General features: G+C 44.1%; 1 protein-coding gene across 1 annotated transcript; it reads right to left on the bottom strand.

Moving 5' to 3' along the window:
• Positions 1-643: 643 nt before the first annotated feature.
• Positions 644-23,543, bottom strand: slc35f6 (solute carrier family 35 member F6). Its single transcript, XM_047021922.1, has 6 exons — positions 23,350-23,543; positions 21,627-21,699; positions 21,346-21,517; positions 11,503-11,718; positions 11,016-11,126; positions 644-1,787 (listed from the first exon to the last, which is right to left on the bottom strand). The coding sequence occupies exons 1-6, from the start codon at positions 23,424-23,426 to the stop codon at positions 1,300-1,302; spliced, it is 1,137 nt and encodes a 378-aa protein (XP_046877878.1). The 5' UTR covers positions 23,427-23,543; the 3' UTR covers positions 644-1,299.
• Positions 23,544-25,863: the final 2,320 nt, after the last annotated feature.

The raw sequence follows: 25,863 nt of genomic DNA, 5'->3' as shown, positions 1-25,863 counted from the left end.
GCACGAGAATTTAAAATGATATGACTTAAAAATCCACCACTGTGGCACAGCACCGGGAGAAGAATAACGATGGAAAACCAGGCTAAGAAACAGGGTGGGGCTGAAAAATTAAGAGACAAAGAAATCACCTTCACTAGACAAGGTTTTAGCAATTGAAAAATGTCTATGTTTATTTTACATGAAGCTGAACTATTTTGCGCTCAAATAAAGGCCAAAATTGTTTCGGCTCGCGCTCGCATTAAGGATAGAACTCCCAGACTCGCATCACATTGAACACAGAATATGCTTGCATTAGCAGGGCAGCTGTGGTGGCATATATGGGGGCCAGTTCTTGTGGGCCTGTCTGCCAATTTTTACTCCCAGTTCCTCCCTGCCGCCCCGCAACATTAAGCCCCCGCCAGCACCACACTGATAAAATATGTTCCCGCGGCTATGATCACACATGGAAGATGTCTACATTAGTGAATTAGTCAGTTGTTGCTAAAAACAATATAATGATGGCCATTTTCAGATGAGCTAGTTCAAAATGGGATAAGCACTACATAGCACTCAAGTCATAACAAAAAAGGCAATAATAATTCATTTATTTGAAAACCCTCACCATCTGCATTTTTGACTAGTTCATTCCATCCAGTCATATTAATTAAAATAACTCCCTTTTAATTGGTTAGCTATTCAGCAAACCTGTTTCATCAATGATTTAAGAGTTGCACAGTCAGTTAAAACCAAATAATGTCAAGAAACATATGTTCAACAAACATAATTGTCATTATTGTGGGTTAGGGTTAGTCCAAAAAGAACAAATATATCTAAAACATTACTAAATGTCAAAAACGGTCAGTTGTGGCAGTTGACAGTAGTGACCTAGCCATATACTACAGTACACATTTCAGTAATTTGATAAGGAAGGTCAGAGGTCAGGTTCACACAATTTAACTGCCCATAAACTCAATTTATATGAATATGAATTTGCCCCCTGAAAGAAGACAACATTGAAAAACCTGTAACTTAAACAAATAATTTTTTCCTTTCTTCTTCTAGGCTATTCTCAGTTTTAAAATCTAATTAAAATGCCTTAAACCAATAAAATGTACAATTGTGTAGTAATCAATGTTTGGCTGAATTCATAATGTCTGTATAGATAAAATGGTCCTACTGACCATACAATAACATTGCATTCACCAACAAGGTGACCTCAGGCCTACAGAGATTTACCACAAATGCATACAGTCAATCTACTCAGGATTGGTGTAGTGACAGGCATGGCCAAGGCTAGTGATTTGGTCAGCCATTCCACTGTTAGCTCTGCTCATCAGCCTGCACCCTCCCATCAGCCAGCAGCCTCTCCCTCTCTGCCGGGTTCCCCCCCTCCTCCTCCAGCATCATCCCAGCACAGCATGGGATCCTGGCCACCAGGGGGCGATGGAGGCCATTGTACAGCGCTGCTCCCACTAGCAGGATGATAAAGCCCAGCACCTGCAGGCCATGGAAGCTCTCCCAGCCCAGCATCAGGCTGGCCGCCCAGATCACCACGGTGCGCAGGCTGTCCAGCACCATCCGGGTGGTGGCGCTTATCTCCTTGGTGACACTGATGCCTGCAAAGTTGAAAAAGGCGATGCTGATGGTGTTGCCCAGCAACGCCAGGATGATGAGGGGCTGGTGGCCGATCTGACAGAACGCGTCCAGAGCGTCCTCCAGAACGTGACGAGGGTTGTTGCTGAAGCCGCCCACGGGGATGAAAAACATAGGGATGAGAAGCAGCGAGAGGATGATGAACCCAAAGAAGCCTGCAGAGAAAGAAAATAATTAAGGTGCAGTCACAGATTGCAATTTTTTTTTTATTACACTGGGATATATATATACACTCACCGGCCACTTTATTAGGTACGCCTCTTCAATTGCTTAACACAAATAGCTGATCAGCCAATCACATGGCAGCAACTCAATGCATTTAGGCATGTAGACGTGGTCAAGACATCTTGCTGAAGTTCAAACCAAGCATCAGAATGCGGATTTAAGTGACTTTGAACGTGGCATGGTTGTTGGTTGAGTATTTCAGAAACTGCTGATCTACTGGGATTTTCACACACAACCATCTCTAAGGTTTACAGAGAAAGGTCCGAAAAAGAGAAAATATCCAGTGAGCGGCAGTTGGTGTGGACAAAAATGCCTTGTTGATGTCAGATCAGAGGAGAATGGGCAGACTGGTTTAAGATTATAGAAAGGCAACAGTAACTCAAATAACCACTTGTTACATCCAATGTATGCAGAATACCATCTCTGAACGCACAACATGTCGAACCTTGAAGCAGATGGGCTACAGCAGCAGAAGACCACATCGATTTCACCTACGACATTCAGATGGTAGGGTAAGAATTTGTCATAAACAACATGAAAGCATGGATACATCCTGCCTTGTATAAACGGTTCAGGGTGGTGGTGTTATGGTGTGAGGGATATTTACTTGGCACATTTTGGGCCCCTTAGTACCAATTGAGCATTGTTTAAACGCAACAGCCTACCTGAGTATTGTTGCTGACCATCTCCACCCCTTTATGACCACAGTGTACCCATATTCTGATGGCTACTTCCAGGAGGATAATGCACCATGTCACAAAGCTCAAAATATCTCAAACTTGTTTGTTGAACATGACAGAGTTCACTGTACTCTCACCAGATCTCAAACCAATAGAGCACCTTTGGGATGTGGTGGAACAGGAGATACGCATAATGGATGTGCAGCCGACAAATCTGCAGCAACTGATAGCATATTGACATGATGCTATCATCTCCTACCAAAATCTCTGAGGAATGTTTCCAAGACCTTGTTGAAAGTATGCCATGAAGAATTAAGGCAATTCTGAGGGCAAAATGGTTTTTCTATGTACACAAAAGGCCTATTTCTCTGAAATATTGTTCACAAATCTGTTTAAATCTGTGTTAGTGAGCACTTCTCCTTTGCAAGAAAATCCATCCACCTCACAGTTGTGGCATATCAAGATGCAGATTAGGCAGCATGATTATTGCACTGGTTTTTGGACTCCCCCTGGACCCCCCCAATCAGTAAAACTGCACATTTTAGAGTGGCCTTTTATTGTGGCCTGCCTAAGGCAAACATGTGCAATAATCATGCTGTCTAATCAGCATCTTGATATGCCACAAATGTGAGGTGTAGGGCTGTCCCCACTCAATCAACTACTCGAGTGTTTGGTCAATATGCTCTTGGTTGACTAAGATTTTTTTAAGTCGAACTGCAGGTGTTACTATTTTCCCTTTCTCTAATCTGCGTTTTGTTTTTTTGCACATGGCACATGAGCATAATTGTAGCTGTTAGCCTAAACTCTACCATACTTTGTCTATAATTGGTGTTATTAATCCTTTCGACAAAATGGCAAATCAATCTGTGGTATGGAAGCATTTTATCAAAGTACCGGGTGACTCAAAACCTGTTGAATGCACACTCATTGTTTTACAGTGTGTAGCATATTAAGATTCAACTTTATTGTCTTGGTACATAAAATAATGATCCAATGGCCAATTTACGGTTTTCAAAAGGTAGGCTACATCATATTTGACGTCGAACTATGGAATATAAACCGTTGTTGGCAGAGAGTGCATTCAACATGTTTTGAGTCACCCGGTACTTGAATGAATGAATGGATACTTTGGAAAATGCTTCCATACCACAGATTTATTTGCCAGTACAAGTACGACAACAAAGGGCAGTTTAGCATCAACCAGAAGTGCAAAGAAAGCAATATAAGCCTGAGTGCAAATGAAGAGATAGGTACCGTGAATACTAGGGACTAAATATATAAAAGTGGATGTACAGTTAGTTAAAAGTAGTGCACATTTTCAGTGTCTGAGTGCAAATGTTCAGGGGCTGAGTGCAAATGTTCAGTGGCTGGAAGAAGGTGCATGGCCGTCCAGGCCAGGGTGTAGGGGTTAAGTACAGTCACTGGAGGAGGGTGTGTGAAGGGGTAACAAGAGGGGCCATCACCGTGGTGCAGAGTTCATCAGGGTGACAGCCGCAGGGAAGAATCTTTTCCTGAACCTGCTGGTCCGGGAACTGAGGGCCCTGTAGCGCCTCCCAGGGGGGAGGAGGGCAAACAGTCTGTGGCTGGGGTGAGAGTTGTCCTTGACAATGCTGCGTGCCCGCCGCCGACATCTTTTGTGCTGGACAGCCTCAATAGTGGGGAGTGAGGAAGCAGTGATGCGCTGGGCAGTTTTCACCACCCTATAGGCTAGGCATAGGATTTTTATGTTTCGGGAATAAAGTTTTAGGCTATGTCTGCGCATGCCGTGCTACTGTAGGTCTAACCATCTGCATTTTATTTTGAACAGCAGCCTAGTTTTCGATTTGAGAGACAGCACGCTTTCAACAATTATGTCGGCTTTGGATGTGCTAAGTTGTTAGACTCTTGTTACTAGTCCAAATAGCTAGTTCGGTATATACGTTACATTTAGTCATTTAGCAGACGCTCTTATCCAGAGTGACTTACATTAAGTACAGGGACATTCCCCTGTGCAAACTTTCATGGCGATTAAAACCCTTTCCGATTTCTGATGAAATTGCACATGGTATTTCAGAATGATGTCATCCTGTTTAACTAAACAAATAATCAATATCATGACAAGTCCAAAGGCTGTGGCTGTATTCAAACCTGAGACCTTGCACTTTGGATAACACCATCTCAGCCCATTGAGCTATTCTCAGTGCTGAGAATTGGTGTGGTCAGTTACTGTATAAAAAAAAAGAAGCCGTTTCTCCCGTGGCATGCATTGTTACATTCGGCCAAAGTTTAAACAGCTGTAATTCAGTGATCTTTTGACATATCAGGAGAAATTGCTATGGTACTATTTCATAGTCTGAAAGGGAAAACAGAGCTATATGCTACCTACATGACCAACGATGTGTGCAAACTTTATCCAGGGTTGCCACTCTTTTGTAAAGATACATTTCAAGCACTTTTCAAAAGATAAATTATTTCGAAATTAAGGGCCAATAATTCACATAGATGTTCACATACCAGTCTAACCCAGCACCGTACTATACAAAGACTTGAACGGTTTATCTTGATTAGATGGCAGTAGCACCACCCGGGAGTAAGTAAAGAAAAACCTTTTATTCGATCAGGATGAATCCTTGCCAGATTGATATAGACCGGGGTGGGGCCACTTTTCAGCCCGGAAGTTTCAGGCCCAAGACTGGCCCACTTTTTTAGTATACTAAACAGGGCCGGCTGCAGCTTGCTTTGACTGTGGGGGTGCAGTGAACCTTTCTGGGGGGTATCATGATTACAGAAAGGGATCGTATTTTTTACATTTAATTTTTTTTTGAGACTGCTTAACGATCCGAGTGTCAATCAGGCCAGACGTTGTAAAGATTCGGGGCTTAGCCCATTCAGGGCTTAGCCCTAGGACTTATGGGGTTTATATTTTATATTTAATTTTTTATTCCCCTTAGTATTAGCTAGACCCCCCTTAGTATTAGTTAGACTTATGAATTCCTATATGTTTAATGTATGCACCTCCCTGCCAAAGTAAATTCCTTGTTTGTGCAAACATTCATGGCAAATAAAAATCCCTTCTGATTCTGATATGATGCAAGATATACTTTTTTTGGCCATTATATTAGCGCAATATAGTTTTTTGAGCTTTATGTAAAATAAACATGGGCATTTTTTCAATTAAACCATTGATTTTATTACATTTTTTTCACAAATTGTCACACTGTATAGAAAAATCCATGCTGCAGACTTAACAATGGGATACCAAATCTGACCAAATCCAACTATGGCTGCAAGCAGCAATGAGGTGCCCAAGCAGTCAAATGACCCAGAAAACATTTTAGACATCCTCAGAAGAGGGTAACGAGTACACACAGCAAGTTTGGTGTGAATACATCAAAGATTTGCTGAGATACGACCCAACTTCCTGTTTGCTGGCTTAACGGCACATTTTGAATGCCTGTAGCGGGCAAAAGGTTTGGAAAATCAAAAACAACTAGAGAGGGTACAATTTCTGGGGAAATTGTGAGGGTGTGCTTGCGGCTGCCCCAGCTACCCATAGTCTCCTGGTGTTTAAATATTTTAAAAAGCATTTAAGTGTATGACTGCAGTTCTGACCATTGTGTTCCCTTGATATTAATTTTGTAAAAATTACATGTATCACTCAGATGGTATCGCTCAGTAGGTAACAGTAAATTGTATTCAGATATAAACAACTTGTTGGTTGTCCAACAAGAGGAAGACACAGCATCTGCTTCTTCAACTCCTTAATCCTCTTGAGACACCTGTTGCACCTGGTTATGAGGTTGTAGGCTATGGGACGTCTAATATTGCATTTGTCTAATTATGTGTAGGACAGTGTTTCTCAAGTGGTAGGACATATTGATTCATAAAAGCATCTTAATGTATCAACGTAAATATAATAATGTTATTTTAAAGCAAGCAATGACATGGCTAATTCAAAAGCAGTTTGCTAGAGGCAAGCTAGCTGCCGTTGCTATCCACACTCCCCTGATTGTTTGAAAGCGCAGAAAATTAGAATGTTTCTTTTGTAGGGGATAACATTTACATTTACATGTAATGTAAATGTTATCCAAAGCGACTTCCAAGAGAGAGCTTTACAAAGTGCATAGGTCACTGATAATAACAACAAGATAGCCCCAAAGCATTGCAGGAAGCCAAAAACAAGAAGTACACATGGCGAACAACCCAAAAATAAGTGCTAAAGGGAAGAAACCATAAGAGCATGTAGTTAAGCAAGTACAATTACACAACATGAATCTCTAAGTGCAAGTGTACGAGATTGCAGTTCCACTCGAAATCGCTTTCTCTATAAAGCCAAATTGTTGTGATTTTTTGGGAGTGGTATTTTTCACTCGTAATCCAAGCTCCAATTTGCGAGCTAGAAAGTCTATCACGTTGTATCCATGCATCGTTGCTATAGGCGGTCTCACGGGCGACCTGCACTTGCTCAAATTTGAAAGACTGTCACGACCTAAATAAAAAATGCGAGATTGCAGTTCCACTCGAAATCGCTTTCTCTACAAAGCCAAATGGTAGTGATTTTTTGGGGGTGGTATTTTTCACTCGTAATCCAAGCTCCAATTTGCGAGCTAAAATGTCTATCACGTTGTATCCATGAGTCGTTGCTAACGTGTGTTGACGTAGTGACGTAGCTAGCACAGATTACCCTTCGTCGACAAAAGGCACTTTGTCCGCACAAAAACGTTGTAACCTCCTAAACTGTGCAACGGAACGTAAATCCAAATACAAGCAACTCAATCGCTACCAAGACGAAACGTTTGACACTTAGGTTGTCTATATAGTCCAAATATTGACAAAGTTTTAGGGGGGCAAAAAGAATAGTAATAATAATATTAATAAATATGTGAGATAACAATGGTTTGTGCTCGCCGAAGGCAAGAACACCCCAATAATTGATAGGTTTTGTGAGGCTTGTTCTTAAGATAATCTCTGCCAAATTTGGTGAAGATTGGACAACATGTGTAGGAGGGGAGGAAAAAAGTTTTTCAATTAGTTCAAAATGGCGGCCGCATCAATTCGGCTATTATTACAAATTATGAGTCACACACGGGATGTACCAAGATATCATAAGACAAAGGAATCACTTAATAAAGGCAAACAAATCAACAGTTATTGGCCAAAGCACATTTTTGCTTCCTGCGGCCACGCCCAGTGATTACATGACAACAAATTGATTGGACATCCTCAGAAGAGGGTTCAGAGTCAACCTACCAAGTTTGGTGTGATTTTTCAAGGAGTTGCTGAGATATGACCATACTTCCTGTTTGGTTGCTTTGTTGCCAATTTTGATTGGCTGTACCGGACAAACGGTTTTGAAAATCAATTATAAATTGAATTATATTGTGCTAGGCGACTTTAACAAAGGCAATCTAACTCAAGAACTCCCCAAATACAGACAACTCATCAAATGCCCCACCAGAGAAGGGAACACTTTGGATCACTGCTTCTCTACTATCAGTAAAGCATACCATGGGGTTCCCCGAGCAGCACTGGGTCACTCAGACCACGCCATGGTCCACCTGATTCCTGCATACAGGCAGAAGCTAAAGCGCTGTAAGCCTGCAGTGAGGACATCGAAACAGTGGACAGTGAGGCTATGGGGGATCTGCAGGCGTGCTTGGACTCTACTGACTGGGATATGTTCATGACTGCCTCCAATAGTCTGGATGAGCTCACGGAGGCTGTGACACCATACATCAGCTTCTGTGAGGATGGCTGTATACTAACACGCACTAGGGTGAGCTACAACAACGACAAACCCTGGTTTACAGCTAAACTCAGAAGGCTGAGGCAGGACAAAGAGGCAGCGTTTAGGAGTGGGGACAAGGACAGATTCAAGGAGTCGAAGAACAGGTTTAGCAAGGCAGTGAGAGAGGCTAAACGACTGTACTCAGAGAGGCTGAAGCGCCAGTTCTCTGCTAATGTTTCTGTCTGGAGAGGGCTCAGGCAGATCACCAACTACAAGCCCAGAGCCCCCCACTCCACTAACGACTCTCGTCTGGCCAACGATCTGAACGAGTTCTACTGTTGTTTTGAAAGACAATTGGACTGCCCTGAACTATCCCTTCCCTCCCCCCCGCTCCTCACCAACTCATTGACGACACTCTTCATTCAGGAGAGTGAAGTTAACAGACTTTTCAAGAGGCAGAACCCACGCAAAGCAGCTGGGCCAGACGCTGTCTCCCCTGCCACCCTCAAGAACTGTGCTGACCAGCTGTCTCCGGTGTTCACTTACATCTTTAACACCTCCCTGGAGACATGCCATGTGCCAGCCTGTCTCAAGTCCTCCACCATCATCCCTGTGCCCAAAAAGCCCAGGCCAACTGGACATAATGACTACCGACCCGTCGCCCTGACCTCTGTGGTACTGAAGTCTTTCGAGCGCCTGGTGCTGGCACACCTTAAATCCATCACAGACCCTCTACTGGACCCCCTGCAGTTTGCCTACAGAGCCAACAGGTCTGTGGACGATGCAGTTAACATGGCCCTCCACTTCACTCTATAGCACCTGGACTCCCCAGCATCCTATGCCAGGATCCTGTTTGTGGACTTCAGCTCTGCCTTCAATACCATCATCCCAGCCCTGCTTCAGGACATGCTCTCACGGCTGTACGTGCCTGACTCCACCTGCAGGTGGATCACAGACTTTCTGTCTGACAGGAAGCAGTGCGTTAAGCTGGGAATACAAGTCTCTGACTCCCGGTCCATCAGGACCGGATCACCTCAGGGCTGCGTTCTTTCTCCTCTGCTCTTCTCCCTGTACACCAACAGCTGCACCTCCAGTCATCCGTCGTCAAACTGCTGAAGTTTGCGGACAACACCACCCTTATTGGGCTCATCTCTGGTGGAGACGAGTCTGATTATAGGTGGGAAGCGGCCAACCTGATGACCTGGTGCAGCCAGAACAACCTAGAGCTCAATGCTCTTAAGACAGTGAAGATGGTTGTGGACTTCAGGAAGAACACAGCCCCACTCACCCCCATCACCCTGAGTGACTCTCCAGTCAACACTGTGGAGTCCTTCCGCTTCCTGGGCACTATCCTCTCCTAGGACCTTAAGTGGGAACTGAACATCGGCTCCCTCATCAAGAAAGCACAACAGAGGATGTACTTCCTTCGGCAGCTGAAGAAATTCAACCTGCCAAAGACGATGATGGTGCACTTCTACTCAGCCATCATTGAGTCCATCCTCACCTCCTCTATCACCGTCTGGTACGCTGCTGCCACTGCCAAGGACAAGAGCAGGCTGCTGCGTATCATCCGCACTGCTGAGAAGGTGATTGGCTGCAATCTGCCTTCCCTCGAGGACCTGCACACCTCGAGGACCCTGAGGCGAGCGAGGAAGATTTTGGCCAACTCCTCCCACCCTGGACACTCCCTGTTTCAGTCAACCCCCTCCAGCAGAAGGCTGCGGTCCATCAGGACTAATACCTCACGCCACAAAAACTATTTTTTCCCCTTCCGCTGTTGGCCTCTTCAACAAGGCCAAGGGTCCACACTGACTCTAATGACTACTTAAAACACATAACACAATTGTATCTTGCACATTTGTATTTTTATATTTTAAGTGGTAACTTATATTTTATTTTAATGTACATTTTATTTAATTCTAATTCCATTTAGTACTGTTAGTTTATGTACCCTTAGTATAGATAGTACACATATTAAAATTTTAGGTTCATATATGTTTATTGTATGCACCTTCCTGCCAAAGTAAATCCCTTGTCTGTGCAAACTTTCATGGCGAATAAATCCCATTCTGATTCTGCCATAGACTCCAATGGGAGAGGAAGATGATTAATAATAAGAAGAAGAATACGTAGAAACCCTTAAGGTGGCTTCGCCGCTTCGCGGCTTGGACACCAAATACCAGAAATGATTTCTCCCATCTAACGACTCCCATCTATCTTGCCAACATGCCAAAACAAAACATGTGCCAACAACAACAAGCTGGTTCAAGTTTTAATAGACTTCACAGTAGCTCTGAAAAAAGCAATATGCATTATGACATTGGTTGCTTTTTAGTTACTAACTGCGATTAGAAGCTCTATAGCAAGTAGCTGTTAGATTTGTGTCACTCAGTGGCTGATAAAGTTTGAACATTCACTAGCCATTTGGCTTTAAAAGTGTATTTTTCACTCTGCAATACATTTTAATAAAAGCTCAGTTAAGGCACAATTGTTCAGTTTTGTGTTGTTTGTTTAGTTGTTTAGTCAATGTAGTCGTGGTAGTAATACAATTCAGTTTACTGCACTTGAAAGTCCTCAATGGCAAAACACTAAAGTTGACTGATTGCCACTTGGTGAGCCTTATGTTTTCCAGTGGTCTTGGCAGCGTATGTCTTTTGAAGTAGACCTACAGTATTGACCGTTTATAATTTATTGTGACTAATTTGCCCCTCCTGACCAACTCTAAGCAGATATCTGTTGTTTCATTGTGTATAAGGAGTGTTTTGTAGTACCTTCAGTTCCCACTGCCCGCAGAGGGTGAACGTCGTGCTTGTAGACAAACTTCTCCTCCAGGACCATTTGCACTGCGGCAATGACCTGAGCCATGATAATCAGAAGGTCACCTGGAAGTCAGAAGGTTAAGCAAAGATAAAGCATATTTTTTGCTCACTTTGAGATTGCAGAAAAGTCAGACACGTTGGGCATGGTTCTTAGCTGTAAATCTTTGCTACAGAAAACTCTGATGGTAAACAATAAGGATGGGGCAAATAAGGCATGTTTCAGAGAAGTTGGACGCAAAACCAAAATGACGACGCCAAACAACATGACTAAAAACAGATGATTTCATATATGGTGTTCACTACCTTTAAAATAGACTTTATTCAACACGATCCTACTACAAAATATAGATATTTCCTCACACATTTCCATGAATTTTAATGCTGGTTTTTCAGCTCCCATCTGATCAAACCAATACCACCCCTTCTCCTCAAAGTGTACCTGTGAGGATGTCGCTGAGTTTGTGGGTTTCGTCCCTGTGGCCGCTGAAGAAGTCGGCCAGGCCCACCACCACGAGTCCCAGGATGGTGATCAGGATGCCCAACCACTGGCTGACCACTAAGCGACGCCCCAGGAAAGCCACGGACAGCAGGCCTGTGAAGATGATCACGGCCCCACGCAGCATCTGGAAGCTGGAGGCGCTCGTCATGTTGAGGGCTGGGGATACAAGGGGGTCACAGGCAGGTTTAGGACAGAGAGTGTAATAGCAACTAACATACTATTTCCAATGATCACAAATCTAGACATTTCTATACTACCGTGTCACAATCTGTGGCATAGTTGGGAAAAATCTGATTATCTTCAACATTATACTCTTTTTAATTTTTTTTATTTAACCTTTATTTAACCAGGCAGAATCATTTAAGAAAAATAATTCTTATTTCCAAAGATGGCCTGGCAAAAAGCTAAAGCTTTTTGAGGGAGAGGGGAAGGTAGCCTTGCTCTGCCCTCCTACGTACTTCCGCTCAATTTGGATTTTGCTTCTATACTAGGTCTGGGAGTTTGATTTTCAGAAACACATTTTTTGTAGGTCCAATCAGCGAACAGAGGGAATGGCTGAGAACGATGACGCTAAAGTCGTGCACTAGTTTGAGTTGTAGTTCATTAATGGCGGCGGAGAAAGATGCGACTGAAGCTATTCTGCGGTTGTGGCAACTAGGGATGTCACGAGAACCGATACTTACGGTACCTTCCGATGCTAAAATAACAAAACACTGACGATGCCCATTTTTTTGAAGCACCGTAAGTACCGTGAGCGCCGATGCCAGATGTTAGCATCGGTGCTGCGCCTTCAGGAGTGTTCCAGTCGACGTTTACATTAAGAAAAACAAGATAACAACTGCTGCTTTAGCGATCGCCCCGCTTCGACTTGTTGACAAGAAAGCAAAAAAAGTAGTTTGCGTTTGAGGCAGATGACCGTGGCGTTATAATTAATCCGCAGAAGCCATTATGCAAAAAATGCTACCGCAGTCTTCAGACCAAGGGGGAATACTTCCAATTTAGCAAAGCACCTGAAAGATCGTCATCTGGATTTGTTTAAAGAATTCAAGGCAAGTTCTGATTCTGTTCCAGAAGAGGCGCAGCACCGATGCCAACATCTGGCATCATACAAAATAAATCAATGTTCGTTGAAGTCGCGGCAAAATTCTGAATACATCCAAAGAATGCTCTTTTTCTGTTTGTTTAATCTGTCATACTAAAATACACGTTACATGATGTTTGAGATGGTGGGCACGTGTGTTACAATGGCTTATGTACATAGTTTAGGTTAGCTGTAGTTTTAACGTTAGCCCATAGCTTAGAAGGTAAACTCATGTCATGTTCATCTTGTTAGCTGAATGGCTTAATTGCACTTTATTATGTTGTGCTATGCTATATTGCACATGTTTTGTATGTCTTTGTAGGACATTTTGCTATTTTTCAAATATTTTAAAGAAGTTCATGGTTCAAGTAGCCTACATGGAATCTTAGACAATCCTCTTTTTTTTTAACATGGTATCGAAATTGGCATCGAGAATCGTGTTATTTTAATGGTATTGGCACCGACTACTGAATTTTTGGTATCGTGACACCCCTAGTGGCAACGCTGCCGAATATCCACAAGTTAAAGCCTGTGCAAGAACATTCCTTACTGAGTTTTGTTGGTGGCCATGATGTTGTGGCCCTCCTCCCCACGGGGTTCGGGAAAAGTTTGATTTTCCAGCTACGGCAGCTAGCTCTGTTACAGTAGTGGTGAAGGAGTTGGCTAAGGCGAATGCTAGCGATTGGTTAAGGCAGATCAGGCCCTGGGCAGGCTCTGGGCAGATCCAATAGTTTTAAACTTCAACAGCGTACCCGCCTTCAAGGAAGTTAACGCTTGTCAATGGAGTGATGCCAGACCCTCTGTACAAATGTCTGGTTAGGACCAGGCTAAGGGGAAGGGGGCTATGGAATACAAATCTGGTTAAAAGCATTACGGCACACAACTACAGCAGTACAACACACAGAAGAAAAACAAGCAGGGAATTTCTACATAGGGAATCAGAGAGGATAAAAATGTAAAAGCACAAGAACACAAAGCAAGACACAGACTATTTACACCAGAAAACAACCGCAATCAAGACATAGACTGACTGGCAGGAATGGCTTCTTCTTTAGCTCTCGACAAAGGCGGTCGCATTTTTCTCTCCTCCCCTCCCTGACCTTCCCTGCTTGGCTCTGTCTTGTCTTGTCCGTCTCAAGATACTCTCTCATCATCACTCTCCAAAACTAGAAGCATGGAATTAATTAGCTGGTCTCTCAATGCAATTGACACCATCTTCTTAAAGAGAAGCTCGGGTTCGGGGGAACCCAACTATCCTGCTAGCGATTGGTTAAGGCAGATCAGGCCCTGGGCAGGCTCTGGGCAGATCCAATAGTTTTAAACTTCAACAGAGTACCCGCCTTCAAGGAAGTTAACGCTTGTCAATGGAGTGATGCCAGACCCTCTGTACAAATGTCTGGTTAGGACCAGGCTAAGGGGAAGGGGGCTATGGAATACAAATCTGGTTAAAAGCATTACGGCACACAACTACAGCAGTACAACACACAGAAGAAAAACAAGCAGGGAATTTGTACATAGGGAATCAGAGAGGATAAAAATGTAAAAGCACAAGAACACAAAGCAAGACACAGACTATTTACACCAGAAAACAACCGCAATCAAGACATAGACTGACTGGCAGGAATAACTTCTTCTTTAGCTCTCGACAAAGGCGGTCGCATTTTTCTCTCCTCCCCTCCCTGACCTTCCCTGCTTGGCTCTGTCTTGTCTTGTCCGTCTCAAGATACTCTCTCATCATCACTCTCCAAAACTGGAAGCATGGAATTAATTAGCTGGTCTCTCAATGCAATTGACACCATCTTCTTAAAGAGAAGCTCGGGTTCGGGGGAACCCAACTATCCTGACGGGACGTTTGCAGATGGCTACACGATGGATGCGTGGGCGAATTGGCGTGTCGTGTGTCTAGCGGCACTTTCCGTGGAGGACGTTGTAGACATATTCATATTCGGAACCATGATTGTAGGCTTTCTGCTGATTGGAATAGGCGCTGGCTTTGTATATCGGAAAATCAAGGAAACGGCTGCGGCCATCAGACGCCCCGTTAGGCTGCCCGACCTGATTGATGCGGTGGGCATAGCTGTTGGAGCTCAGGCCCCGTTTACACGGAAGAAAAACGCATATATTTTCATGCGGTTTGGCCTTTCATTTACACGAAAACGGAGGTTTTATCACGGAAAACGATCATTTCTAAAAACTCCGGCCAAAGTGGAGATTTCTGAAAACTCTGTTTTTGTGTTTGCGTGTGCACTAGGTTAAACAGAGTTTTAGGTTCTCAAACCTCACAGTATGGGACTAAAAAAGCATCACGTCATGAGAGCGTCCTGTTTATAGTAACACGTGCGTTTGACTTCATGCAGCGCCGGCGTCGCCTGCAGCCCGGCTGACTTGAAGCGGCCAATGGCTTTCTCAGCTTCAACGCAGCCGGCTGTCGGCACCGCCGGTGGTTCATGAAGTCGAACACAACTAGCATAATGGGGTCATTTATTTGTGAATTGCGTTACATTTCTGAATCACAAAATACATTTGTGCATCGCATTTGTGGATCATTCAAACAAATGAACCTCGTGCCTGAAAGGTAAAGGAAGTCGGTCGTGTTATTCGTAGTTGTTGATTTTGAAAATTGTGATTGGTTTGCATGGATTTATCCTTCACATTACACTGCCGCCTACAGGTTTGGCATAGTTATGATGGCGCTCCGGGGCGTATATACGGGTTCATGTAAACAGAAACATTTTTGAAAACGTACGTGTGTGTACAACGTTATTTTAGAAAACGGAGGGGCAGAAATATTCGTTTTTGTAAATACCCGGCTATGTGTAAACGTGGCCTCAGACTGTGAACTTACAACGCAGTATGGATTACAACAGGGGTAAGTTTGCGGCTCTGCAAAGGAAGATGGCGGAGATGGAGACCTTCCTGAAGGGTGGACGTGAAAATTGAGTCGCGGCTACTCGTCAATACAACTACCCCAATCTTATCTACTCTCGCCCCCGTAACCAGCACAGGCCTTGCCCAAGGCCGTTGCTGGGAAACAACTCCCCTGGAGAGCGCTGAAGCGAGACTATCTTGCTCTTCCCTTCCCCCCCCCACCGACATCTGTGGTTTGGTCTCTGCCCGGGTCATGACCAAGGATGTCTCCTTGCCTACACAATCTGCATAGGGAGAATCGGACTGATTGTGGCCTAGGTCGAGAGCGCCAACCCAGACCTACTCACACATTAACTTTCACCTACTAGAGATATCACCACCCCCCCGCCCCCATCCAACGCCTTCGCCTGCTTGTTTCCCCAGGGTGGCTGGCGGGTCTGTGTCCAACGCCTACCATGGCTGCAAGTCCAAATGCTGCTCGTCTACCCCCCCCACTCCCCGTTGCAAGTCACGTGCTTTTGTAAATGTTGTTGGGCTTATGTGCTGAGGTTTTTGCCTGTTCCCACACTGTACTCAGAAATGTCCCACTGCACATTTCTGATCAGTACTTTATCCAATTCTCTGACTCTCTCCCTCCAAACCCTCTTACCTCCCTTCCCCTTGTAACTTTCTGGCGCAACCTCCGCTCCCTATCTCCCTCCCATTTCTCCTCTATTGTAACATCCTCCCTCCCATTGACGAGTTCTCGTCCCACCCCACTAACACTGCCACCGACTTTTTGTTGACAATTTTAACTCCATCACTTGACTCTCTCTGTCCCCTGTCAACCAGGCCTGCACGATCTTCTCCCTCCTGCCCGTGGCTTACGGATGTTATTCTTGAAGAACGGTCCACCCTTCGGGCAGCCGAGAGGAGATGGCGCAAGTCCAAAGACGGTCTGGACCTTGATAAGTATCACTCCCTCCTTAAATCCTTCTCTTCTCACATAACTGTTGCTAAAACCCTCTACTTTCTGAACAAAATTAACTCTGCTTCAAACCCCCGCAAACTTTTCTCTACCTTCTCCACCATTCTTAACCCACCTCCCCCACCCCCTCCCTCCACCCTGACAGCAGACGACTTAATCTTTCTTCTTTGAGCAAAAACTTGTCGCCGACATTGGCAGTCGGTTCTCTAAGACCCCCTTTCCTACCCTCTCACCCTCCATGACCGACCCAACTAAATGTCTAAACTCTTTCTCTCCCCTGTTCGAGGCAGAGATCTCTGACCTCATTCTCTCTCATCGCCCCACCTCTCCTTGATCCTATCTCCTCCCCTCTCTTTCAAACCATCTCCCCCTCCATCATAACTTTTCTTCTCCATGTCCTAAACTCCTCTCTTACCTCAGGCACCTTTCCCTCTGCCTTCAAACAGGCCAGAGTTACCCCTCTACTCAAAACTCCCCCTTAACCCTGCCGTCCTCCAGAACTACAGACCGGTATCATTGTTACCCTTCTTTTCAAAAACAATTGAACGTGCTGTATCTAACCAAATGTCAAACTTTCTCTCTCAGAACAATCTGTTTGACCCCAACCAATCGGGCTTCAAGACTGGCCACTCCACAGAGACTTCCCTCATTTCAGTCACCACTGCCCTCCAGTCTGCCAGAGCGGCTTCCAGGTCATCCATCATCATTCTGCTGGACCTTTCTGCAACGTTTGATACGGTTAACCACCAGATCCTGCTCTCCAGACTTTCTGAGATGGGCATCACTGGCACTGCACTCCAGTGGATCTCATCCTACCTGTCGGGAAGATCCTACCAGGTCTCCTGGGGAGGCAACCTGTCAGGCCCTCGCCAGCTCTCCACTGGTGTCCCCCAGGGCTCCGTCCTTTGACCCTTCCTCTTCTCTCTGTACACCTCCTCACTTGGACCAATCATCACCTCCCATTGCTTCTCCTACCACTGCTACGCTGACGACACGCAGCTGTACCCGTCGTTCCCCCCGACTGATCTGGGGATCTCAGCTAAGATTGAGGCCTGCCTCACAGACATCTCCGCTTGGATGACCGAGCACCACCTCCAGCTGAACCTCGCCAAAACAGAACTTCTCATCATCCCGGCTAAACCCTCCATCTCCCACGATCTGTCAACCACCCTGGGATCTGCGACGGTGACCCCTTCATCCGCTGCCAGGAACCTTGGGGTTACCATGGATTACGAGTTCTCCCTCACGGCCCACATTGCTGCAGTCTCCCGGTCGTGAAGATTCACCCTCTACAACATCCGTAAGATCAGGAGATACCCGTCTGAGCACTCCACCCAGCTGCTAGTCCAAGCACTGGTCCTCTCCAAGTTGGACTACTGCAACTCGCTGTTCGCTGGTCTCCCAGCATGTGCAACCCGCCCTCTTCAGAGGATTCAGAACGCAGTGGCCCGGGGGGTTGCCTTTTTATCTCCCCTCTCCTCATGTTATGCTGTAACTTTTCTAGTTGGCGCTGAAAATGGCTGCATCGGTAGGCTCTCCTGCCATGGTAAATTCCTTGTCTGTGCAACTTTCATGCCGAATAAACACCAATTCTTTGCTCCGCAGCTTCACTCGTTGTAAACCAACCAATCAGCGCGCAGCTCATCTATATATTCATGAGCATACCATAAAAGGAGAAAACCTAGCGTTTTATCAGGGGTTATAGAACAGCACCCAGGCCATTTTCAGACCAACCAATGTTACATTCCCTATTTTGGAGACCTTAACGGTGCGTTCACACTGCAGCGGGGCGGGCAGAGCGGGGCGTCGGCTTCCAATTCATTTTCAATTAAACCAGGCGTTGACGCCAGCGTAGGGCATTGTGGGAAGGCGAGCGGGGCGTCGACGCCCGCGTAGGGTATTGTGGGAAGGCGAGCGGGGCGGCGAAAGTTGAATTTTTCGCAACTTTATGTAAATGAGGAGCGTGAAAACGCCAGCGATGGCCAATCGGGCAATCGGGCAACTGTAGGGCATTGGAAACATTTCTAGGTTTGACAATTTCAAGATGGAAGAGCAACTCATCGTATGTGTCTTCATACCCAGTATTGTATGATATGTCTATGTTCGATTACAGAGACATAAACAAAAAAAAGGATGCCTGGCGCAGGGTTGCTGAGGTTGTCGGCGTCCCTGGTGTGTTGTATTTTGTACTTTAATTCAGTTTTTTCACATTACGTAACTTTCTTCTGTGCTAGCTGCATAGTCTACTGTAGCTAGCTCACCCGGCACACGATTGACATTCAACGCTGATATGCTGGCTGGCAGAATGTGTCGTGGCAAGTCATAATCTAGCGATTGATTTGCAGAGATTGAGTAATTTAATAAAAGGTTACACATGTCAACGTTTATGTCTGATGCATCTTCTTTTCAAGCCGGAACAAGACCCGTTCCATAGAGTGCGGGTGGCATTTAATCTTTCACTCGGCCTAAAAAAAGTGTGGAAAAAGATAACCTATTGTGTGCTGTAGATAAGATCATGTCAGATCTAGAATGCGTGTCGGATTTTTGCTTAATGTGTGTAAAAGTTGTAATTGGTCTACACATTTGCCATGACATTATACGAACTACAACAGTGATTTAAGAAAACTACAGCTCTGAATGAATCTGTCTGACACGCCCCCGAGCGTGGTGCACTGTGGGAAGGCCGGTGGTGCTGAGCGGTAAAAAAGTCTGCAGTGTGAACGCACCGTAAGGAACAGTGTGAAATACCCCAAAAACCCAGTCAATCACCCCTTTAACTACAGGACAGCAACAAATCACTCCCCCGTCCTGTCTTTAGGAAGGAAGATCACACCTCTATTCCTCTACTAACCTACAGACAAGACCTCAAACAGGTACTTAAATTGTATATTAGTAGACACAGCTACTTTTGTCTTCCAAGATGGCGTCCCCATTTATTTCTATGAAAATTGCTCACAGTGAGGCAAGCGTGAGCACAAAATGGACCGTGCCATCTTTTCAGTTCCGGCTCGTCCGGTCTTGCGCAGAACAGTGGCTCACCTATTTCCTAGGCTCCGAGACTCGTGCACGCTTGCAACTAGCTGTACACGTCATACTTTGCAACAGTTGCAAGTGTGTGAGCTAAGGCATTTGCAGAATGGGGCACAAGTCCGATCAAGAAGCAGATAGGCTATATCATGAACTTTACGAAAATCAATTTTATTAGTACTGTATAGTCAGGGGCGGTTTTAGGCACAGGCTGACCGGGCAGCCGCCCGGGGCGCCACAAAGTTAGGGGCGGCATTTTTCGCCGAGAGGGGCGGATTTTTCCGCATTTTGTGTCTGGCGTAAAAAGGTATTGCGATTGTGTTCGTCCGACTTGTTCAGTTTACTGTGATGGGACGGCCGGCGGGGTAGGTGGCGGCACAAGAAATCTTCGTCCCGAGGGGGGGAAGGGGGTGTAAGTGAAGAACTCGCCCGGGGTGCCAAATGTGCTAGAACTGCCACTGTGTATAGTAATCCTTTCACTAGTTTTTTTCTTCTAAATATAGGCCTATTCTAGCTGGAACATACATTTCACATACGACTCAGACTCACCGCTGTTCTTTTTGCTTCGTGTTTTTAGTATGACTGCTTAAGTAGCCTATTGAGTTGGATTAAAGAAACTGTAAACTTGAATATCTGGCTCCGCTGTTGTTCTAGCTCTGCAATGCAAGCTTATTAAATAGACCTATAAATATGTTACTATTATAATGATGATGAATGTTGCTTTACTGTTAGAAGCTTACAGTTATTGTTAATGCCATCATTTTGGGTTTAACTGGCATAACGTTACATAACCTAGCAACATTGTGGTTATCAGACATGATTTATTCATCTTTGTCTTTGTCTCCAAAAGACGTCAACAAACTATTATGGACGCCTTAACATGCAACGATTTCACTTATTATATTAGGCTATAATTAAGTTTGTCATTCCATGAACATAATAATACAAAATGGTTAAATCTGCTTTAAAATAACGGAAATAAACTGTACAAACAACCGTCATGTTTGTATGCAACCATTTGTAAAACAAAGGCAGGCAACTGTAGATTTTCAAGCCCTTTCTCCCTGTGCTAATTCAGTTCAGGTAAACCACATTTCCAGGCAACTTTTCTTAACGTAAGCAAATACATGGAATGCTAGTTTCCCCATTTCGGATTGGGTTAAAAAAATGGTTCTATGAAAAAGCTAGTAGTATGAGCCAGGTTCAAGAATCAAACTAAAATTATTGGGGGAAATAGTTTTGGAAATGTTGACTGGAGTTGATAGAATAAAAACGACCGGACAAGCCAGGTACCTAATGGAAATGCAATACCACCTACATCCACCTGGGCCGTTGCCTCAAGCCGAGGGGTGGGGGTCTGGGACAAGAACAACACCATTCTGTCCCCATCCATGGCTGACGCTAGGAGAACAGTTAACCTCTCCCTGAACTGTATCCCCTCCTGCTTCAAACTGACAACTACTGTCCCCGTACCAAAGACACCTTCCATCACCTCATTTTGACTTTGATGTTGCAACTATACCATGGCTTAACCTACACAGTCAAATAATTCCAAAGGGAAACGCCAGACAGCAAGAGCTGAGATTTTTTTCTCCACTTTAGTTAATAGGATCACATGTGGTTCACCGAGTGGTAGTCTACATAGGCAACACTGGCATGCGGCCACAGATTTCACAAGGAGTTCCTGTATGCTCGATGTAAAATTTGAATTGATACATGGGTGGGTGCTGAAAGGGGGAAGAAAGCTTAGAAAATTGACCTATGCCCACTAAGACATCCCAGACTACACCACTGTCATTACTGACAAAGAGAAGACAAACATTTAACACGTGTTACGTACCAACATACATGATGGAAGTCGCAGTCATGTCGCACAGGGCCGGAGGGAGGAAGAGGAGGGCGTTAAAGCTCTGGCGTGCGTTCATCCTCGGAACGGGAGCCCTGCGGTCATGACACAGCAGAATGTGGAAGACCACCAAACAGCTGAGCTCTCCCAAGAACATGCCTACTGCCTGGACGGCAGACAAATGGATAAGAGACACACAAGAAAAAGACCGTCAAGACAAATTCTCAATGTCAAATTTCTCTCTCAAGTTTCCTCTAGTCTGAAAAGAACCACACCTGGACAAAGGGGTGGGAGAAGGTGTGCTCATCAGAGTCTTTGCAGCCCTTTGCTGAAAACATGTCTGCCCATCTGTAAAAGACACATTTGAAGTTAGCAAGCTATGAGAAAAATCTCACTACATACCACATTTCCTAGAAGTTAAGAAATACATTCAATAAAAAACTGAAAGTAGAATTCAAAGCCGTAACAAAGAAATGATTGGCTGACCGGATGTTAGTTTCCCCCAGGATCACAATGACTTGTTGGTTTGTTGTAACTGTCTTAAAATGATTGTACTCGCTGTGAAATACATTATTGTTGCTTGCTTTTTCCACAGGTACACTCTTGCACTTTTGAGGTTCTTGCTGTTTAATTGTAATTTGTCTAACTACATGCTCTTCCCTTTGGGACTTATTTGGTTTCACAATGTATGCTTCATGTTTGGCTACTCGCAATGTTTGGGGCCATCTCGTTGTTATGATCACATTTACATTTACATTTAGTTATTTAGCAGAAGTACAGTAAGTTTACAGTAAGTACAGGGACATTCCCCCGAGGCAAGTAGGGTGAAGTGCCTTGCCCAAGGACACAACGTCATTTGGCAAGGCCGGGAATCGAACTGGCGACCTTCAGATTACTAGCCCGATTCCCTAACCGCTCAGCCACCTGACCCCCTATGATCAGTGACCAATGTACTTTTGTAAAACTCTCTCTTGGAAGTCGCTTTGGATAAAAGCGTCTGCTAAATGCATAAATGTAATGTACTTACTGTAAGTTGCTCTGGATAAGAGCATCTGTTAAATGACTAAAAGTAAATGAGTAGCTTATCTGCTCAACCTGAGTGCCCTTGTTCTATGGACAAATCAACACAAGCATGACTAGCATGTGATGTGCTTACAAAGCAATATTGCAGCTAATTTGACTAGTTTGAACCCCAGAACAGGCTTGGGTGAGTAATTAGTCTTGATGAACCTTGCTGATGAAGCTGTAGGTTGTAATTAAGGAGGCAAAGATAAGAGGGACTGGAAGCCATCTGTATGGAAATTCCAAGCTAAATATCAGTTACCCTCAGTAGAGCGTAGTAAAGTAGTTTGGCTTCAGGTAGCTAACTTTGGGAGAGGCAGACTGAGTGAAACCTAACCTTTGTTTAACACATTTCCTCATTCAACTAAGCAACAGTACAGGGCCAGTTTCAACAATGTTTCATTTCATATGCTTCAACGGGTCAAAACGGTGTAGCCTAACATTAAAAGTAGCAGAAGTACAACTGCCCATTTCACTTGACAGGGCAAAAGGGAGGCCAAACGGAGGGAGGTTGGAGAAGGAGAAGTCTGTCTGTAGTGCACAAAGTATTTGCTGATGAAGCATACTGACAATGTTCTTGTGGTTCTTACATGTCAAGACCCATTTGCACGTGAAAGTTTCCTTCCTAACCTTTTGCCCACTATATCCCCTCTTTACTTGTGGTCAGTCTACAGCAGACAGGCTAACTGCTGACCTTTTCCCAGTCTTAAAAATTCTGACACTCGTTCAATTCCCATACTAGTCCGATACAAATTATTCAGCAGTACAGCGATCTATTTAGTAATGCGTCAGTGTCTTTACATAGCCTAAATGGTTTTACAGTTGTCATTGGGCCTACATGAACCAGATCTGATGATCAAATTATATGGCATTACCCTATATTACAAATACTTTCACAAAACATGGAATAGAAATATCGCAAAAATGGTAACTTACTTTGCCGACAGCGTGTTTATAGAGCCAGTCGTGAGCATCAAACCAGCCAGAAAAAGCTGATATTTGGACCAGGCCATGCTGATAGTTGGTAAAGTTGACAGTGTGGGCTGTTGGACAAGCTTGATAGAGAGCGGTACAGGCTGTTTTGTTTCTTCATTCAGGAGTGTTCCTAAATAATTTGAATCACATGACCTTCTTTGTCAGCTGACTCTTCAGAGCGTTTTCCAAATGAACATATAACCTCCGTGAGCAGCAGATGGCGTAAACAACTCAATTCGATCGTTTCCAAAGACGCCAGAACGCCACCAGGCTGATATTTAGTAGTTTGTGTCAAGGTCAGTCACTAGTTTCGATACCCGATTGACAATGTTCTACATTTGTGCTGGGACAGTGGGCCATAAACTCTCTACAATTTCCTTTCAAGTGGTATAACCTTTTGCGACTGTCTGATGGTGCATTTAATTCTCATCTGTCAGAGCCAGCCAGCCCTTTGCAATGGAGGACAGTTTCAGGCAAATGCCAAGGACAGCTAATGAAAGTTAAGGTGCCAGTATGGTACTCAGACTCCGTTACGGATGGGCAGGCCGCCGGATAGGACGGATTAATTAGCATTTCTGATGCCTTTATGGTTCTCCGAAGGCTGGGAGTGCTGAAAACAATTCACCGCCAGAACAGTAGGTGGAGAAGCGTTTTTTTGTCGAAAACAGTTACTTTGTTGCGTTGTTGTAAATTAGAAATCGTCTTTGTTTATCTCCCACCTCTCATCACACGTGTGACCCTCCTAACAGAGGCCTGTTCCATAAAGCGAGTTTACCGAATAAGCCAGACTTATGTCAGTTAGTCGGACTCATTTCTTGTTCATTCGGTTCCATAAAGCTAGCTCAACGTAGTTCGAACTCGGTTGCTATGGCAACTTAGGCTGCGAAACTAGTCTGGTCAGGGTCAGACTTAACTGTCAGGCTTAGCGTGACTTGGTGCTTAACCAGACGTTCCTGTAACACTGACCCAACAGGGAAGATGATGATTTACCACGTATATTCTCATTTTTAGTCTCATCAGTTCAATATGTTCAACATTGATAGAAAATCAACGTAAATTGCCTACATAGGCTACAACATTTAGCCTAATGCATTAAACAATGATGAACAATGCTTTGATAGGCTACGCACCATAGCCGTTAAATGTATGGATGTTAGTTTGTGATTTCAAATGTTTAGGCATCAGGCATAGGCCTATATCTCAATTTAAATTATCCGAGTACAATTATCATAGCAATATAATTGTTAACAGTAGCCTACAATTGCAAAACAAACCTAAATCCGCCCTCCATTTCCCCGACACAAAACCCATGTTAAAAAGTTAGGCCACTGGATAATGTTTTAATTAATAGTAGGTTATTTATTTTAAACAATGTCAAAAAAGTCAATTTAGATTAGTTTAGAGGGTATTTTTTTTATCAACGAATGTCTAAAAAGGTCCTCAACCTAGCCTATCGTTCACGACGTCAATCATGGCGTGTCATTTTACTTTGATTGAAGCGGTGGATGAGGGAGCTGTCGTTGTACACGATTTAAAGGGGACGTTCTTTCTGGAAGAAGTCTATGGAGGATTATAGGGGCCAAAACTAAATAAATAAATACTTGGATAAATAAATAATTATATAACACAAAGCTTAAATAAAATGACACAAAATATATAAATGTTACATGTATTTGTGTGTATATATATATATGTTTACGTTTTCATGTGTTTACATTTATTAATTTATACTTACATTTATACTTACATTTATTTATTTATTTATACTTACATTTATTTATTTATACTTACATTTATGTATTTATACTTACATTTATCCACGGTGAAACTTCCTGCAGCAAAATAAATCTGTCGTCCCCCCGTCACCAAGTCAGGGGGCAGGTCAAAGCCTCTGATTGGTGAATGAACAGTACTACACACCAGGCAGGCTCAACCAGTCGATCAAGCTCTCTTCAAGCTGGAGGGATCCTCTATCGCCTCACTCTACAGCTGCTAGGGGTGTGCGACACTGCACGATGTGGTATAGATCCGATACCAAGGAGTAAATACAGGGCCAGTATTGCCGATACTTTGGGCTTAGAAAAGCAGTGGAGGGCAAAGTGAGTTTGAGCGAAGTTAGACGGTGTTTGCACAACCACTATGATGTAAAGGGAGTTGTGTACTCAGTGTGGAATGAAACTTAAGTATCGATCTTATCACGCTATCAATCAGGCTATTGATACCAACGTTGGTATCGATAGTTGCCGGGTTTCCCAAGCCTGCCACTGTCGGTCTTAAGATCGATATGCCCACCCCTATGCTGTATCATCTCGCTGAGGATCGTGAACACATTTTCATTGATGTCTGTGTCAGTTAGGGCCAATATCATTCCTATAATTTCAGCGAAGCTCTCAATATGATGTAAAAAAAAAGTGAACTGGCAGGTGCCTCCATCTCTTCAGCTTCCGCCAACATTTCGACCACTGTAGCATTCAA

This window comes from Hypomesus transpacificus, chromosome 6 (assembly GCF_021917145.1).
Source record: "Hypomesus transpacificus isolate Combined female chromosome 6, fHypTra1, whole genome shotgun sequence".
Lineage (NCBI taxonomy): Eukaryota > Metazoa > Chordata > Actinopteri > Osmeriformes > Osmeridae > Hypomesus > Hypomesus transpacificus.
The sequence above is the reverse complement of the archived record's forward strand: the minus strand, read 5'-3'. Positions and strand labels throughout refer to the sequence as shown.

Excerpts from the sequence above, each read along its gene's own strand:
- slc35f6 (XM_047021922.1), bottom strand. The coding sequence starts at position 23,426 with ATGGCCTGGTCCAAATATCAGCTTTTTCTGGCTGGTTTGATGCTCACG. Across the intron at positions 21,518-21,626 it reads TCTCCCACCCCTTTGTCCAG|GCAGTAGGCATGTTCTTGGG; the intron begins GTGTGGTTCTTT and ends TCTGCCGTCCAG. Across the intron at positions 11,127-11,502 it reads ACTCAGCGACATCCTCACAG|GTGACCTTCTGATTATCATG; the intron begins GTACACTTTGAG and ends TCTGACTTCCAG.